Below are 19,557 nucleotides of genomic sequence, written 5' to 3' on the forward strand. Positions count from 1 at the left end.
CTGCTACAGGTTGATAGGTATCTGCATACCACGTGTCAATTAGTATTGTTGACCAGGGTCCCCCAGGGTCAAATCTCTTCACCCAAAATAATAGCAAATAGACCATTGTGAGCTTGTCGATCTGTTCTTTTTCACTGATTTTTGCAGAATGTTTGCCTATTATGAGTTTCTGACATGCCCAGAAAAGGGTTGCTAGGGTTCGTGAGGTTAAAGCTATCCTGAGGAGAAAAAAAGAGTAAAGATCCAAGCTCTCAGCCAACATGTTTTCGACCATAACTGGTCTTCAGCAGGGCCATACTTTTTCTATTTTTCAAGTTTGGGTTCCCGTTTTGATCCTAGAAGCACCAATCTACCTTTTTAACTCAACTTGTATCTCCATTGAGCATCTGGTTGACCTCTATTTCTATCCTGAGAAGAGCTTGTTCCAAACATGTCCACCAAATAACACTGTTATGCGAATGACAGGATTCATGTCGTCCCCTATTAAGTCTTTTTTTTATATGGGGGTCCCCATGATGACAGTAAAGTGACAATGTAACTTAGTCTGAGACCTTTCTAATACCTAAAAAAATAAGGAAAATAAAAAAGACCATTAGGCCTACTGCATCAAAAGTAATCAACACAACTAGGTCTACTATCAAACTGGTCAAACATTGAATTTGGTCAAATTGTCAAATAGTATAAAAAGGCATAGGCCATTGTCAGTATCTGTTTGAGGAATCTATACAAAAAGAAACGCAGTTCCAAGTGCACCATTGTTTTATTTTGTTCCCCACACACAGTTGCACTGATAATAGCCTGTGTCTGTCTGTAAGTAATAAGTAGGTCTGTCTGGGACATTTGGGGACCACCCGATAGGGACCACCCCTTTTACGTACGTGCGTGATGACGTAATGTCTGACGTCATGGGTACATAAAAGCCAAGTTCCCGCCCTCCCCCCTTCCCTTTCCGCTGAAAACCTCCTGCTAGTAGGAAGTCAGAACGTGCCTAAGGTGCTCGGTCCTTCGTCAGAAGCTAAGGCCCACAATCCGGCGACTAGCATCACTAAAATTAGGCATCCGACGCCCGAAGCGTAAAATCCAAGCTCTAAGATGGCATCCGTATCTGAGCTCGCCTGTATTTACTCTGCCCTCATCCTCCACGACGATGAAGTCACCGTCACAGTAAGTGGCCGCGAACAAGCTCCTGTCTGTCTGCTCCAGCAGGGAAACACACATGACCCACTAGTAGTAGCGGTACTACACACCGTACACTTTAGCAGAGTGCCAGAACACCACAGAACCCGGAAAGCCCGGCCCCTGTGCCGTATTTTATTATATCTTTTTACGGTCAATTTGTTACTAAACTAATCTAGGAGGGAGAGGTTCCAACATGAGCTACTACTAAACCGGCATTTGGCTAAAATGGCGCCGTGGTAGTAGCTAGCTAGGCCACGTTTTTGTTGTCGCTCAGTGCCGCACGTGTGTGTGTTAAACTGAATGAATCAAAGTCCAGATGACCATTTATCAACTGATTAATGATGTGTACCGCTGTTGGCCGACGTTGACAACTATAATGATCAACTTGATGTATGGTTTAGTTGAGCGCTACAAGCTGTTTTCGCTCGCAGACTCCCATCTGTCAGAACTCAGAACACAAGCCTATCATGAACCTTGTGTGTTGTGTTGACCAACTGGTGCTCAAGTAGAGATCATGTACTTGTTACGACTGTTTTGGCACGAGAGTCAACAAGCCAGGCAGCACACGTGGTTAGACTGAACAACATAAATAACGTAGTAGAGTAGGCTAGTTGGCTAGCATGGTATGACAGACCGAAGGCTTTGATGTGCAGATGTAATGTCAGATCTGTATTCTGTAAGGTGTACACTGTCACTGTCTGTACAATACATGCATTGTAATGGGAATTCTGGCATTAAATAAGGACGGGAGTTTGATCATGGTAAAATATTAAGAGTATATAAGTATGCTCTAATGTTGTCTCCCTCTGTTATCCACACAAATATGTATGGTTAATATAGCTGTCATTCTGTTGACATTTAGACGTCTCAGTGGGTACTACCTGCTATTGAGACAGTTGTATTAAACAAGGACTTTTTCTTTTTACCAACTATTGTGACATTTAGATAGATAACTGTACTGTATAGCCTGTTTAAAAAATAAAAATACATTTGTTTTTTAAACAAAATGTATAAGATTACATCATGACAAACCAAATGTATAAGATGTCAAGAAAGACAAACTTTACACAAGTGTTGGACATATTTTACACAGAAGCAGAAACAAAACTTGTGTAGCCCTGTTGAGCCCCCTGCCTTTGTAATCATATGGGGGGCCACTTTTATCCCCACGCTTTGTTCTGCCCTCATTGTAAGTTAAGGTTTAGGGTTTAGACACATTTCAAGGCTGTGTGACCAATTATATTGCAGTAGCAGTGTAAAAAAAAACATGCAACACATTTCCTTTAGGTCTGATGTAATTATCTTGAATTAAGCAATATTTTCCTGATTTGTTCACTGAGACAATGTAGGATTGTGTGCAAACGCTGTGTCTTCAGCATATTTCACTTATAACTTCCAAACCTCTGTGTTTTCTGTGTAGGAGGACAAGCTGATGGCCCTGATCAAGGCTGCCAACGTCAACGTTGAACCTTTCTGGCCAAGTCTGTTTGCCAAGGTGAGGATGAAACAAACTGCCAAAACACAGCAATCTACACCGTAACATATTGAGTGTTAATTTAACTCCCAACTCAAGAGTTAGAATGCATGAATTGGCCTAACTCTGTGCACATTTCAGCAAGGATAACAGCCGAGCAATCCAATTGACTTCTAGTGCAGTGCTTCTCAACCTTTTCAGGCCGCGACCCCCAAAATAATCATAGTTTAACTGGGACCCCCCGACACGCACTAAGAATTGAGGCATACATTTTGTATAACACGGTTCTACACGGTTCGAGCATGTAGATCAGCTACTTTCACAATTTCTGCCTCTAATAATGGACAATTTGGCCAATGTTTCATTTTTCATTTTAGAGCTATTAAAAAGTCAGTAAATTGTCTCTTTAGAAATGTGCAGCTACCCTCCAGACACTTAAACTTTATGTTGTTTTGTTAAATGTTGAGTGAGGAAAACAATGTTGCACATTAAGTTAATCATCTGGGGACCCCCCAAAATAATTTGGGGACCCCCACAGGTTGAGAACCACTGTTCTAGTGCACTTCACACTTCTAATGTGTGAATCCTCACATATTTTTATCATCCTTCTTCTGATGCCCTTTCTGAATCTTGTGTTTGCAGGCTCTGTCCAGCATTGACATCGGCAGTCTGATCTGCAACGTGGGAGCTGGTGGCGGTGCTGCCCCAGCCGGGGCCCCTGCTGCTGCAGGAGGAGCCGGCGCTGCTGCTGCGCCTGAAGGTAATTCATTATACACGTTTGAAATATGTACACATTTTATAACAATAGTTATAGGATTATAGCCGGGTTGCCAACTAACCGCTGTTTTCTCATGTGGTGTCTCAGGGTAACTGTTTATAGACAGGATTAAGTTGGCAAAGATTAGAACATTCAGATGACGGCGTAGAGACTGCAGCTGTCTATACTTTAATTGTCCAGCTTTTTGTTAGTTGTCAACCTTATCTCCCAGTGCTGCTTCAAAGCACAGTTGGGTTTTTTCCCCCAAAACTGACATGCTTACGCATTGTATTATCAGTCAGAGTTAAAACCATGGGTCACCTGAGAAATTCATTTGATCTGAATGTCTTGGAAAATCATAATGGCATTAGGTGGTATTTTACCCGTGACGTGTTATAACCGATAATACAGCTGGGGCTTTGATTAATAGAAATATAATCTTGGGGATATGACGGCTGGAGTGGAATTAATTTGCTTGTGTATTTGAAGGGACCGGCAAAACGTCAGTAATATAAATGAATAACATTCTGCTTTCCGCATCACATAACTTTGGGCAATAAGTATCTTGTAAATAAAAGTTATTCCTATCACTGAAAGCATGACCTTTATTTTATTCCAGCAAGCCTAAACATTAAACCATGCCTTGTGTAGTTTTATCGCATAAGTTCACCTCCATGAGAAAGTTACCTTCTGTATATAAGTGGTGTGGGTTTATATGAATACTTGGCATACAGAGAAAGTTGTAGCTTTGGAAAAAATGTTTTTTCTAATGGTGAGACTCATAGCGCGCATAATGATCACTAACCTGTCCCCCTTTTTTCTTTTTTTTTTTGATCCAGCTGCCAAAGAGGAAGAGAAGAAAGAAGAGTCTGAGGCCGAGGGGTCTGATGACGACATGGGCTTCGGTCTCTTCGACTAAAATTGTTTTTCTATCAAAACTTTCAAAAGTCAATAAAAATGAAAAACTAAAGTTTTTTGTTTTTGTAAAATATGTTCATGCACATGAAAAAAGTGGAAAAAACCTGCACTTAACTGCCAATGTAATTTTTTATTTGTAAAAGTGCTTACACTTGCATACTAGTTTGATTTCGCAGGGAAACATTCCGCTTTGCAAAGTTCTACTTCTATCATACAAAAGTTTGGAATGAATGAGGTAGAGATGGTCCAACTCAAGTATGGGGTGGTGTTCCACCACAGCTGTATCCTATCCCAAAAATAAATCTGTCAATAATTGAGTACCTGAGACGAATAACAGTCTAAGTCCATATTTTACAATTTTGAGTAGATATTTTTTTGATTTACCAGATTGTAAACCACAAACTAGAAGGTTTTACTCTCTTAAATTCTACCCCCTCATTTTGTTGAATTAGATACTTTTACTAAACTCATATATATTAGGAATTATAAGACACTAGACCTTACCCGTTCGAATATATAGAAGTATGAGGATGTATTTGCTCCACAAGTTTTCTATACCCGTTGGAAGATGAGACACATCACCCGTTGAGAGAGAGAGAGAGGCCAAATTATGCGTGGGGCTACAGATCCCATGGCCTGGAGGAACGGGCCGTAACCCTGACAACAGGCTGTAGAGCTCAGAGTGAAGAAACGCTAAAAAATCGTTAGAATTTGGGAAAAATGAAATTCGGGCTCCGTCATCGTGTGTATAATGCTAATGACCAATGCCATGTTAAATTTGAGATCAGTCGCTGAAGCGAGTGAATAGATAATGCATTTTGTGAGTGACTGACCTCATCTCTAAAATTATATGTAGGATAATACTTATGGAAAGTGGAAAAACAGTATATCTCCAACAGTTTGTGGAAAAACAGTAAATCTCCCAACAGTTTGTGAAACAACAGTATAAGACCGTACAAGCAATATTCAGCAGACAAAGGGAGCAGATAACATTAAAACAGACTGACTATTAAACAAAATGACAGGGTAGTGCATTAACAATTTAACAGATTAAAAATGACTAGTTTGTGGTTTAGTCTGGTAAATCAAAAAATATATATATTCAAAAAAATTCAAATATGGACTTGGACTGTTAATCGTCTCAGGTATTCAATAAGCAAAGGGAGTGGGATGTGGAATATGTTGGGCAGAGGACTGATGAATATATTAATAGAAGTTTTTATAACTATATGACATTTTATACAGATTGATCCAAAAAGCCAGAGGACTGGCATGTTGGTATAGGGGTGTATATTCCAGTTTCATATATAAGGGTTAACCCTAACCCTAAGTGATCGATTGTCAGTATTCACAGCTGAAATAGTGGCGATGATTTTCGCCTTGCAATGGGTTGAAGAAATGAAACCTGCAAGAGAAGTAATATGTTCAGACTCCTATATATGCAGCACTTAAAAGTCTGCATTCAAAACAAACAGATGATTTAATAATGGAAATATTTATGATACTATTAATTGAGAGAAACAACTATGTGTACAATTCTGTTGGGTCCCTGCTTATGCTGGTGTTGTAAAGGCAATGAGGAAGCAGATAAATTGGCTAAAATTAAAAATAAAATGCTCTGGATATAATGAGATTAAAATAGCTTTTGGAAAAGGTGAGGCTAAAGCTTTGATTTAGGCAAGCAGTGAGGGGAACATGGCAGAGGGAGTGGGATAGTAGCTCAAAAGGAAGACAATTTTATAGGACTCAAAAGTCAATTCCGGTTAAAACCTTGTATAGTAAGTGTAGAAGAGAAGAAGTGGTGATGGCTAGGTTGAGACTAGGTCACACAGGATTAAGATAAACTCTAGTTATAATGGGAAAAAGTGAATCTAATATACGTGAGGAGTGGTGTTTTAGAGCATGTACTTCAGTGTAAGAAATATAGAAATGAATGAGAGATGTTCTAGAGAGGCCATGCAATTTAGAAGGATTATTGCGATAAAAGAATACAGTGCTCTAAGGCTTTATTTATTTTTCTTAAAGATACAAGATTAGCCCAATTACGAAGATATAGGTTAATTTCCCTTAATTTGTGATTAGACTGTAATCTGAACTCTGAAGACCCGCATTGATTCACACACTCCGGTACAACAGTAGGTGGCGGTATACACCTATCTGCCATTAAAGAAGAACACTCACTACCCATAATGCAGTGCGAATCTCCGCTTTGAGGTCGTTTGAATCAGGTAAGCGGCAATTTGTTTTACTGTTGTTTTGTATCTAAAACAATAAATACATCTTTAATTTGCATCACAAAATGACGGTAGCAGCCAGGCCATGGTGTTATTAACATGTTGGGGTTTGTACGTTGGGAGGTTGGTGGGTCTGTAAACTCTAAGTTACACTGCTTTTCATTTCGCTAAGCTAAGCTCCACAAATAACACTACAATGCCCTGTGAGCAGTGCCGTGGTAGAAAAACTAAAAAGTACTTGCATTTTCTTTTTTTACTTACGTAAAAGTATCAATACTGCCATGTAGCGATACGTTTTGGCATCAAAATATACTTAAAGTAGCAAAAGTAAAAGTACTGATTACATAGACTGTCCCATTTCACAAGTTTTCAAATCTTTGGAAAATAGCAGAAATACAAGCTCATAGGCTATTTTGGCTGAAGTGGTAAAAATGTTTTGTAGTAATAATAATCTTACTATAAATGCGAGATGTATGTAGAGGATTAGAAGTAAAAAGAAAATACTCAAGTAAAGTAAAAAAAAAATAAAAAAATAGTTACCTCAAAGTTGTTGTAAATGTACACTACTGCTTATGAGCGAGTTTGTTTATAATTATATCAGCTATATTTTTGGCCTTCATTAGTAAATTTGTTATTTATCATATGCATATCTGCCTTTTGTTTGCAAACCCCTAAAGGCAATCAGAAATGTAGTATTTATTTACCAAGCGAACCAAAGGGATGTTTCTCAGAGTGGGTGGGGGGTCCTGCCTGGAGTGGGACCCCAGAGGGGGATCCAGGAGGTGACCAACAGATTGAGGAATTTAAACACTTGAAACTCGTTTTAGTTTATTACAGGGGATTTTCTTATTATTGGGCTATTCAAAAAGTAGCTGATCTAAAAGTTCAAAATGCAACATGTGTTGTGAGCTTGTAGAGCTGCTATTTTTGTAATCCCTGACATTTGGCATTAATTTGGGGTCCTTGACATGAAAAGTAACATCTTGGGTTATATTCTGAATCATTTGCTCTCTTGCAGATCCTGCTATCAACCTACCTCCCAAACAAAAGCCAAAGGCACTTTTAAGAGCCACGTTTATTCTCTCTCTCTCACACACACCCTCTTCCCCTTTCTCTGTGTGTGTGTCTCTGCTACCTTGTTTGTCTTATCTATCTGTTGTCTGTGTTTTTACGCATCACCATGATGAGTGACTCAAAAGGTCCGCTCACGGATCCGGATGAGGGTGTTGATCTAGAACTGAAACGTGTGTTAAAAGAACTTGATGACTTGATTCCACCGAGGTCACAATGGAAGACAGAGACACCCCCACCAAAGAAGCCAAAGGCATCCTCTGACTGGAACACACGAAAATGTCTCTTTGTAGAGAGATGGCGGGCAGAGAAAGCCCGACTGTTGAACGCCGCAGTAGCAAAAGAAAACGTGGCCCCATGCATCTGCGACGAGTGTGCCATCAATCCAGCTGCTGTCCGTTGTCGTGACTGTCAACCACGGCCCTTCCTCTGCGCCGAATGTGACGTCGTCACGCACACCAGATATGTGCTCCACAACAGAGACGCCATGACTGCCGGCTTCTTCCAGCCATTGCCTCCAACCACTTGCATTGTGGATAAGGCTCCTTGCCGTTGTGGTAAGTTCTTGTTTGTCAACATATTTAACTGTGACGCGTTACATTCGTTAGTTTGACCACTTAAATGATGCTTCTTTTTTTCTCTCTCTCTCTTTTTGTCTTACTGCTTGATGTTGAATGCATTTTGAATGCCCCAGATGCAGACATTGAATCTATTTTACATTTCTAAAAAAGAGAAACAAAGTCTCTTCAAGTGGTTCCAGCGATCATGATGTTGTATTTCCCATTGGACACTAATTATCTTAATTCACACACATGGCCCTTTTCAGAGCGCCTTGCACCTGTGCCGCTGCCTGACAACATTTGTAGTTGTCCAAAAGAGGCATTGAGGGTGAAGCCAGGAAAGGCTGTTGCTGTGGTCACAAAGGATGGTAAGAATGAGAAGAGCTTTTTGTCCTTTTGCATCTCTGTAGTATGTACTCAATATCCCTCAAGGTTTGTAGGCCTGTCGCAATTATTACATAATTGTGTAATCACAATTATTTGAGGTCATCGCAATTGTTTTGCATAATCGTCATAATCGTTTCCATGTTGAGGAATATAGTTTCAAACACTTTCAAAAAGTAGTGGGAATAGCAGATCTACAAGCTCACAACATGTCGCATCGCTTTGTAAGCTTGTAGATCGGCTGTTTCCACTATCAATGTTTTTTTTTAAGTATAAAGTTGTCAAACATGTCAGTAATTTATTTTATATTTCGCTTATGTGTCATCTGCCATGTGCAACTTCAAAGCCTACAAGCCAAACAGAACAAAAACACAATTAAATCATTAATTGCAATTATTTTAGTCATAATTAATCGTCATGTAAAATGTCATAATCGTGACAGCCCTAAAGGTTTGTCATAGGCGTGTGTATGAAATCAAATGCATGCCACGCTGCAAAGCTCCTGAAAAATGTTCATGACTTCATGTCAAGTTGAACATTACAGTTGCTGTGTTTTTGTTTTCCTTCTAGGACGATATGATCTCAGCATGCCTGACCTGAGTTGTGAGGCATGCAATGCCACATGGACAGTTGGGGTGGACGAAACGATTTGCAGAAACTACTGGCCTGATACCCTTTATGCCACACTTTATGCCACTGACACTTTTTTGTTATTTGAACAAATGAAGACGTCAGCACCAGGAGTGTCCTGCCAGGCATTTATACGATTTCTGGATCAGCGAGCTGTCCACTTTGGTCGTGTGAGTATTGAACTTATTTAGCCTACAGTGGCCTACATCTGTTTGTCATGTGGGTTGAATTGGCTGCTTTTGTTATTTGTTGCACATTATTAGCTGTTGATTTCCTTATTTTGAAATAGACTGGGAAGATCTCAACGGATGGCTTCCAGAAAAGCTTTTCTGAGTGGGAAGCCGTGCAGTATGAGCCGGAAAACCACTGCAAGCAGACACGGACAACCACAAAGAAATCCTCAACACTGCAACAGAAGGGCACAGCGCACGTCCCTGATCAAGACTTCATTCAAATGTCTCCTTAATCCACAGAGTATGTTTATTCCTTGTGTCAGTTATCACCAGCCAATCAAACGATACGATTTGAAAGCCAGGTGGCGGGATTTGGCTGAACAAAACGCACTCGCTTTGCGAGTCCCCCCCTCTCCCTTGAACCTGGTGATTAATCATTATAATCACAGAATGTAATATTCTCCATCTTATTAAAAATCACACCCGTGTGAACTGAGCGGTGGTCTACCCCCCTCCCCCGTGTGTGTGTGTGTGTGTGTGTGTGTGTGTGTGTGTGTGTGTGTGTGTGTGTGTGTGTGTGTGTGTGTGTGTGTGTGTGTGTGTGTGTGTGTGTGTGTGTGTGTGTGTGTGTGTGTGTGTGTGTGTGTGTGTGTGTGTGTGTGTGTGTGTGTGTGTGTGTGTGTGTGTGTGTGTGTGTGTGTGTGTGTGTGTGTGTGTGTGTGTGTGTGCGCGCGCGCGCGCGCCTGGTCTGGACATACAGACACACACACACGGACGGACGCATACACACACGGCCACGTATAGGAGACGGTGTAACCACCGCTCAAAAAGACAATATGCCTACATAAAAAGGAAACTGGGATGGTTTGTTTATGCTGTCTACCTAGGCTCTTTACACAAATGGGGACGAATCTGTGCAAAAGGTGTCGCTGTCAAATGTGATGTGTAGATTCAGATGGATTGTTGATTGGATATCTTTCATCAAAAATGAGCCAGGGAGTACGGTAATGCATGAGCATGTGAAAAGTTATGATGGCACAAATTAGCCGTCACTGAATTAATACAGTAGAATTTGTTTCTACTGTATTGAAGTATAATAACGAAAGTTATTGTTAAGTTAGTGATGGTGGGACCCAGACTATGCAATATATTATTTTCTTTTGATTCTGTATTGTCCTGTATTCTTTGAAAATGTATGAGAAATTGTATTAAAAAAGGAACAGGCTGTAGTAACTTCATACATTATTTAGTCAGCCAATCAATTAGATGGCTTATTGATGTGGTAACTGTTACTGTTATGAGCTGAGTTTTCTGTACAAGACAGACCCAGTTGATGCTCAAGTCAAAAACATGTTTTATAGTGAAATGGACAATAACAGAACAGGTAATGAAAAGCTTATGAATCAGTACGATTACAATATATCAATTTTGACTTTACTACAAGCAGTGGAGTGAACTGATCACTACAGTTACAGATCTGATAACATTAATCACACGTGGTGGTGTGTTATATTTGTTTTTACATGACATGAGCAGTATTAAAGTATCCTCGTATTAAGGCTATTCCTGCTTTTGACACAAGAGGGCGGTTAATTTTATGAAGCTGAAGTCAAGCAAGCTCATTCAGAGTGACAGCCAGAGAAGTACAAGGGTTGCCAAACGTCCCTTGAGATATGTGTGTCGTGTACAGGTGCGTGTGTGCATGCATGTGTGAGAGAGAGCTAAATAGAGAAGGGAAGGGAGGGGGTGCAGACTGAAGAGACTTGAGGTGAACTACTCCTTTAAGGCTTATAGGGCTGAGGAAACAGACCTGCCTACACCAGTGGTTCTTAAACATTTTTGTCAAGGTTAAAGATTTGACTTAAACTGATTTTGATGCCATATTAACTCATTTAGCTAGGGAGTGGGACCCCTGGCCTGGAGGCTGGGGGTGGGTTCCCGGATAAAGTTGAGAAGCTTTATCGGCTGAGGGGCTTCTCCATCATATAGACCTATTGAACTGTAGGCCTACACGATAAGTTATACTTACACAAAAGCCAGACTAATGTCAAACATTTAAAATAATTTAACATTAGACCATTTAGAACTATCCGAAATGTATTATTCATAATAAATAATTTACAATTTCTTATAATTGAAAATCAAACCTCGGTTCGAAGTGGAGCTGTGTGTGTGTGTGTGTGTGTGTGAGCAGCGCGCCCGCGAAAAAATAATAGGCCTAATATTTTTTATCATTTTTTAATACATTTTATAATGGAAATATGTATATATATATATATATATATACAGTATATAAAATATATATATATATAAATGAATAAATAAAAAACGACAACAACAGGCAACATATTTTTGCTATGTTTGAAAAATAATAGGCCTAATATTTTTTATAATTTTTTAATCCATTTTATAATGGAAATATCTATATATAAATACAAATATATATATAAATGAATAAATAAAAAACTACAACAACAGGCAACGTATTTTTGCTATGTTTGATTTGTTCTTTTCTTATTTAAATTAAAAAATGAAAACTTCCCCATGGGGGGCTGGAACACCTGCAGCACCCCTAGTTCCCACGCACTGGCAGAGTCCTGCACAGTGGCCACTGTGCCAAATTCACTTTCACTTTCAGCGTGTGGATGCTCGGAAGCAAAGAAAGTCACCACAGTTTGATTTGATCATTCCTTAGTCAATTATGAATGGATTTCAAAAATTAAAACGTCTCCATATTGCTTGGGAAGTCTACTTCGCAGAGAAACCGTGGCATTTGCGATTCGCTAATCGCAGGATTTCGCATCGCGATTTCGGTTTGAAAATGATTAAGTGTGTGTGTGTGTGTGTGTGTGCGTGCGTGTGCGTGCGTGTGTCGCGCATGCGCAGATCCTGTTCAAACTCAACGGGACAACGCTCACGCGTGTATGTGTCTCCCGTAGGAAGTGAGGCCGATCGCCCCCCGCTACCCCCGCCTCCCCGTTCTTTGCTCCCAGACCACGCCCCCGACCGTCGCGATTGGCCGGCTGTACTCTGCTGTACTTCCTGGCCATGTCCTGTTACTGTTGTTGTCGCGTCGCACTAGTGCTGTCACGCGTAGAAGGATGTTTGTACTTTTTAGTCCCACACTGCTCCCACTGCATTGATGAAGTGATCACTCAGGAGAGCACTTCACACAGTACAATTTATGTATTTAGCAGGGGTATTCAAACGTCTCCACGTATGAGATGTGAAAATACTTTTCGCTGTACTGTACTGTACTTGTACTGTACACTGACAATAAATTGAATCTCATCTCTCTCAAACATCCTTCTACGCGTGACAGCACTAGTGCGACGCGACAACAACAGTAACAGGACATGGCCAGGAAGTACAGCAGAGTACAGCCGGCCAATCGCGACGGTCGGGGGCGTGGTCTGGGAGCAAAGAACGGGGAGGCGGGGGTAGCGGGGGGGCGATCGGCCTCACTTCCTACGGGAGACACATACACGCAACGCTCACTGCGTGTATGTGTCTCCCGTAGGAAGTGAGGCCGATCGCCCCCCGCTACCCCCGCCTCACCGTTCTTTGCTCCCAGACCACGCCCCCGACCGTCGCGATTGGCCGGCTGTACTCTGCTGTACTTCCTGGCCATGTCCTGTTACTGTTGTTGTCGCGTCGCACTAGTGCTGTCACGCGTAGAAGGATGTTTGAGAGAGATGAGATTCAATTTATTGTCAGTGTACAGTACAAGTACAGTACAGTACAGTACAGTACAGCGAAAAGTATTTTCACATCTCATACGTGGAGACGTTTGAATACGCGGAGACGTTTGGACTTTTGGAAAAATGAAAATGCGCGTGATTTACAACGCTGCCGACCGACCGATGACAATATTGTTGTTGGACCGTCGCTAAATACCATCTAATGATGTAAAGTTCGATTACTGTACCACATGAATAGCGTGGCATTACTGCCCACAGAAAAGCAGTGTGACTGCAGGTTTGGGAAGAGAGGGAGAGGGGGAAAAACGTCTGGAGACTGATGCTTTAGTCTAAAGTAGCCAGCGTGGAATCAGACTATTTTGAGTTCATTTTATTATTGTTATTGTTATTATTATTATGTTTGGGAAGAGAGGGGGGGGGGGGAGTAGCCAGCGTGGAATCAGGCTATTTTAGTTATTTTGTTATTATTATCATTTTTGTTATTATTATCAGCCTAGTATATACATAGAGATGATTAATGAGGTGTTATAGTGATGCTAATTCTACACCACCTGAAAGGTAGATATATGAGCCATCAGAATTCCATCCATTCCTCCTCCTCCTACATTTATTCTATAGGCCTATTGTCTGCATGACATCATTGTTAGTAGAGATGCTTGATGAGGCGTTACATTAGATCAGACAAATATACTTCAAAAGGTAAAGGTACATAATGTTCGAAAATAGCAGATCTACAAGCTCACAACGCGTCGTTGCAACCCCTGCTAAATACATAAATTGTACTGTGTGAAGTGCTCTCCTGAGTGATCACTTCATCAATGCAGTGGGAGCAGTGTGGGACTAAAAAGTACTAGAATAGTATACATTGTTTATATAGTATACAAACATAAATGAGGGGACATTAGTTCAGTTTTGATACACTTTAATGTAAAATTCACAGTAAAAATGAATGTGCAGTTACAACTGTTATACCAGGGCAGTGCAACAAAAAGTTTCAACTTCAAATAAAGTGGCAGTAAAAGTTAAAATGAATGTGCAGTTACAACTGTTATACCAGGGCAGTGGAATACAAATGACAAATATACAATAAAAAGGTGTATTTAGCAGTATCTTCAGCAGCAGTGTCACAATGTGAAAATGAAGCAGAAAAGGCAGGCAGAATAATTCACTCATATTCACTTGTAATTCAGACTCCACATCCTTTCTGTGGGCAGTAATGCCACGCTATTCATGTGGTACAGTAATCGAACTTTACATCATTAGATGGTATTTAGCGACGGTCCAACAACAATATTGTCAACGGTCGGTCGGCAGCGTTGTAGGTCCGGGTACTAACGTATAATTTGTTTTTCTCTTCAAAATAAAACTCGAAAAAGGCCAAATTCCCATTTTTAACTTTAAAATGTAAAATGAAAAACAGAAAACAGGACCATAGACCGTTTTTCTAAATGTCTGTAAACATTGGAAATCAGGTGGAACAAGTTGAAAAAACGCTCTGTTTTCCTTTAAAGCCATTTGTGTTTTCTTAATTTCCCTTCAAAAACAGAAAACAGAAAACAGAACACTGGACCCAGACGGCTTGTTCCATAGTTCGCTTTGATTCACCGTCATTGTCAATGAAACCAACCAAAAGGACGTGGCGGAGGACCTTCAAAATAAAAGTCACGCCAGCTGAGCTACCAGTCCAAGCGCCAACGACTTGCTGCGTGTCTCTCTCCCATGAGTCCCATTTTCTGTCAGTCTACTCTCCTATCAATAAAGCTATAAAAGCCCCCAAATAAAATAAAAATAAAAGTCACAGGATTTTACTGTCAGGAAACTTTGCCAATTAATTGGTTGCCTGTAGCTTCAGATGAAACAAACGTGTTTAGGCCTATGTGATATATTGCTATATAGTTATATTATTTTAAGAGCCATATTAATTAATAATTAGGTGGGGAATTGTAGGCTTAACCTATTGCAGTATGCCAGTGGTTCTCAACCTGTGGGTCGAGACCCCCTGGGGGAGGGGGGGGTCCCCAAATTATTTCGGGGGGTCCCCAGATGATTAACCTAATTGTTTTTCTCTCTCAAGAAACCAACATAAAGTTTAAGTGTGAAGCGGGTTTATAAAATGACAATACCTCTAAAATGTCAAATTAAACATTGGCCAAACTGTCAAATATTAGAAAATTAGAAATTGTGAATATAGCCGATTTACATGCTCACTGATCATGTAGATCTGCTATTTTCACAATAGAACTGTGTTATACAAAATGTAATGCTTCAACTCTTAGTGCTCATCAGGGTGGGGGGGTCCCCAGTGAAAATATGATTATTTTGGGGGTTGTGGCCTGAAAAGGTTGAGAACCACTTAATTATGCAATATAGGCCTACCTTTCCCCTTTTAATTGCTCTCCTTTTTGGGTAGGTAGGTCATATGCAATTTACTCATGACCTACCTACCCAAAACATCTAGTAAAAGTCAGCAGCAAAGGCTCCCATAACCCACCTTAAAGGTCATATTTGGCATGTTTATGTATAGGCTATATAAGACACCCTAAGGGCGAAAAGCGCCCTCGCCCTAAAGGGTGAGGTCGCACAAAACGGAATTAATTTGCAAGTGTGATTCGAGTTGCGGTTGGTTGTTTAAATTGGACAAAATGTGGACAAAATATTTTCCAAAATATGGATATGATGTCCATATATCAGGGATCTCCATATGGGCAGGTCAGCTATAGACATTGAGGCATTTGTAAATTAATTCTGTCTTGGCCATATATGGAGCTTCCATATATGGGCATTGCCAAATATGGGTCAACAATGTGATGTCACAACAGGTCAGCTATAGACATTGAGGCGTTAAGCTGCCTTATGCACACACACACACACACACACACACACACACACACACACACACACACACACACACACACACACACACACACACACACACACACACACACACACACACACACACACACACACACTCTCTCTCTCACACACACACACACACACACACACACACACACACACACACACACACACACACACACACACACACACACACACCACCACTCACTTCACACTTTTTATTTTATTTATTTTTTAAATAGAGATAAAGATGGATGGATGGGGGACGGACAGACAGACAGACAGACAGACAGACAGACAGACAGACAGACAGACAGACAGACAGACAGACAGACAGACAGACACTTGGAGAGGTGGGAACCTGGACATCTAGGAACTAGGGACATGTGGGCACTAGGGACATGTGGGCACTTGGAGATGTGGGCACCTGGACAACCTGGTATCTAGGGACATGTGGGCAATTGGAGAGGTGGACACCTGGACAACTGGGTACTAGGGACACGTGGGCACTAGGGACATGTGGGAAGTTGGAGAGGTGGGCACCTGGACAACTGGGTACTAGGGACATTCAAACGTTTCACTTTTCAAATGTTCTGTAGAAGTTAATCATGTTCATTGTGTCACATGATAAATGTTTTGCACTTATACATAGGACTTTTCCAAACATCATGAAAGCAGAAAAACATTGTGAAGCATTGATCAATGACAAAACTTCGCATTTAACGGTAGAGGTATAGATTTTAAATGTAATTTAAAGGTAGGCCTATAAAGGGCCATTCACACTGAGCAGTAGCAATATAAGTATATAACAATAAAAAATATAGTTTTTAAATCGTTCTAAGCCAAGTGGATATGGCAGTGTTATCACCAACTATATAAAAAAAAAAAATATATATATATATATATATATATATACAATGGTGAAAATATAGTTATAGTTATCTTTATAGTTATGTGCCCAGTGGGAAAGGCGCTTAAGCGCGATTATAATTGTGACCGTACGGAGCATTTACTATCAAACCCGTCAGAACCTTGACCGTCAGTGGGTAAGTAGGTAGGTAACACCTCAATGTCTATATCCGACCTGTTGTGACATCACATCGTTGACTCATTACCAAGGCAGCTTAACGCCTCGATGTCTATAGCTGACCTGTTGTGACATCACATTGTTGACCCATATTTGGCAATGTCCATATATGGATGCTCCATATATGGCCAAGACAGAATTCATTTACAAATGCCTCAATGTCTATAGCTGTCTGACCTGCCCATATGTCTGACCTGCCCATATGGAGATCCCTGATGTCATAAATATATAAGCCCATAGCTTGGCTCATATGGACGTCAGTCATATCCATATTCGGGAAAATATTTTGTCCACATTTTGTCCAACTTGAACAACGAATCGCAACTCGAATAACACTTGAAATGAATTGAATGAATTCTGTCCTGTGCAAATTCCGTCCTGTGCGAGCTCACCCTTTAGGGCCAGGGCACTTTTCGCCCTTAGGGCGTCTTACTGTATAGCCTATATATAAACATACCAAAGATGACCTTTAAGGTGGGTTATGGGGGCCTTTGCTGCTGACTTTTACTAGATGTATTTGGGTAGGTAGGTCATAAGTAAATTGAAATTGCATAATGACCTACCTACCCAAAAAGGAGAGCAATTAAAAGGGGAGTGGTAAGCCTATATGTATATTGCATAATGCAGTGGTTCTCAGTCAACCTTTTCAGGCCGCCACCCCCAAAATAATCATATTTTCACTGGGGACCCCCCCACCCTGACGAGCACTAAGAGTTGAAGCATTACATTTTGTATAACACAGTTCTATTGTGAAAATAGCAGATCTACATGATCAGTGAGCATGTAAATCGGCTATATTCACAATTTCTAATTTTCTAATATTTGACAGTTTGGCCAATGTGTAATTTGTCATTTTAGAGGTATTAGAAAGTCCTTAAATTGTCACTTTATAAACCCGCTTTACACTTAAACTTTATGTTGGTTTGTTGAGAGAGAAAAACAATTAGGTTAATCATCTGGGGACCCCCCAAAATAATTTGGGGACCCCCCTGGGGGTCTCGACCCACAGGTTGAGAACCACTGGCATAATGCAATAGGTTAAGCCTACAATTCCCCACCTAATTATTAATTAATATGGCTCTTAAAATAATATAACTATATATGGGTCAGTGACGTGACGCCCCAAAAAATGTGTTTTTAAAAAAACTTTAAATTGCAGGCATAAAAGTTATTTACTTTTGTTCTACTCACTCTCAACCTTATGGAAATACATTTTGTTTTTAGATATTTTATTGGAATCAGACTTTATTCAGCAGTTTGTTGTACTTGTGCCTAAAATCGTCATATGGTGTGACATGAAAATAATTGTTCATAAAATGAAAATGGAGTACATCTTTCTTAAGTTACTCACTTTATCAAAGTCCTTTATCATAACTAACCAGTGATCCACTATAGTTTTTTGAAAATTAATTATATCTGTATATTTTTTTCATAATCGACACTCTGTGTGAGGCCCATGTTCATGATCTTACAACATATTTTAAATGTATTCTGTCAAAACTTTCTCTAAAATTACACAAATATTTGTGACTCTTCCTGATAATATTCTCTATGTAATCCATAAACATTTTTTGGGTTTAATCATTAATAAAGGTATGATTTTTCACTATTTGGAATGTCACACCAAATGATTTAGTGTCACACCGTATGATCATATCTTCATGTGTCAAAGCAAACTGTGTTTTAACCTACCTATTAGTGAGTACTGAACTTTACTGATTGATTAAACAATTACCCAGGATAACATGGCCTTAATATTTCTGAACAGGATATTATTGTAGGGCTTTAACATGGGATAAGAAAGAATTGTAGTAGTAGATGGATGATGAGGATGTGCACAGGAATGCTACGCACACCTAAGTCTTCTGCCGGCCCACGGCAGAAGGATCCTAAAGAGACAATAAGGCGCATAGCCACACTTGGAGCCAAGGCAACATTTTATTAACACCAATTAGTGGAAACAGAACTCAGCATTCAGGTAAATTGCTTTTTTCCGAAGTCTCCTGAACTTGAACACAGCATTTTGTGTTGAACAAATGTAATTAGGAATCATGACATTACACTACATCTCCACTAGCTAAAGAGTGCTGGGTTGCGCAACTCCGAAAATAGCTGATCTACAAGCTCTCGCAGCACAACGTGTTGAGAGCTTGTAGATCAGCTATTTTCGCTAGTTTTGTCTCGGGTCCAACCTTAACACTGTCCACTGTCCAGTCCAGTGAGTGAAAGTACAAAAGTATTAGATCAGATTAGATTATACATTTAGACTGTATTGTACATCAGCCAGTCGTATTTGGTGAGGGTAGCAAACCGGCTGCCTTGTTGCGGTTCTGCTATGCCACAGACAACCTCCTGCTCTTCGTAGAAAATGCAGTCTTGCCCCTTTGGCTCCTCTCTCCTTGCTGGGTCATTGTTTAGTTTCTCCCTGTACTTTCTCGTTCTCTCAGCACTTGTCATTTTCCAGCTGACAAAAGAAAATGGAATGTATAGTTTAAGACAAAGAGAAAATATTGTTTAGATTGAAACAATATGTTAA

At 40.2% G+C, this 19,557-nt stretch overlaps 1 protein-coding gene across 1 annotated transcript; it reads left to right on the plus strand.

The window, feature by feature from the left end:
- The first annotated feature begins 954 nt into the window (after positions 1-954).
- On the plus strand, positions 955-4,380 carry rplp1 (ribosomal protein lateral stalk subunit P1). The gene is made up of 4 exons (XM_080734403.1): positions 955-1,164; positions 2,600-2,674; positions 3,296-3,413; positions 4,250-4,380. The coding sequence occupies exons 1-4, from the start codon at positions 1,093-1,095 to the stop codon at positions 4,327-4,329; spliced, it is 345 nt and encodes a 114-aa protein (XP_080590529.1). The 5' UTR covers positions 955-1,092; the 3' UTR covers positions 4,330-4,380.
- Positions 4,381-19,557: the final 15,177 nt, after the last annotated feature.

This window comes from Nannobrachium achirus (genome assembly GCF_963921795.1).
Source record: "Nannobrachium achirus genome assembly, chromosome: 10".
NCBI lineage: Eukaryota > Metazoa > Chordata > Actinopteri > Myctophiformes > Myctophidae > Nannobrachium > Nannobrachium achirus.

Excerpts from the sequence above, each read along its gene's own strand:
- rplp1 (XM_080734403.1), top strand. The coding sequence starts at position 1,093 with ATGGCATCCGTATCTGAGCTCGCCTGTATTTACTCTGCCCTCATCCTC. Across the intron at positions 1,165-2,599 it reads ACGATGAAGTCACCGTCACA|GAGGACAAGCTGATGGCCCT; the intron begins GTAAGTGGCCGC and ends TTTTCTGTGTAG. Across the intron at positions 3,414-4,249 it reads CGCTGCTGCTGCGCCTGAAG|CTGCCAAAGAGGAAGAGAAG; the intron begins GTAATTCATTAT and ends TTTTTGATCCAG.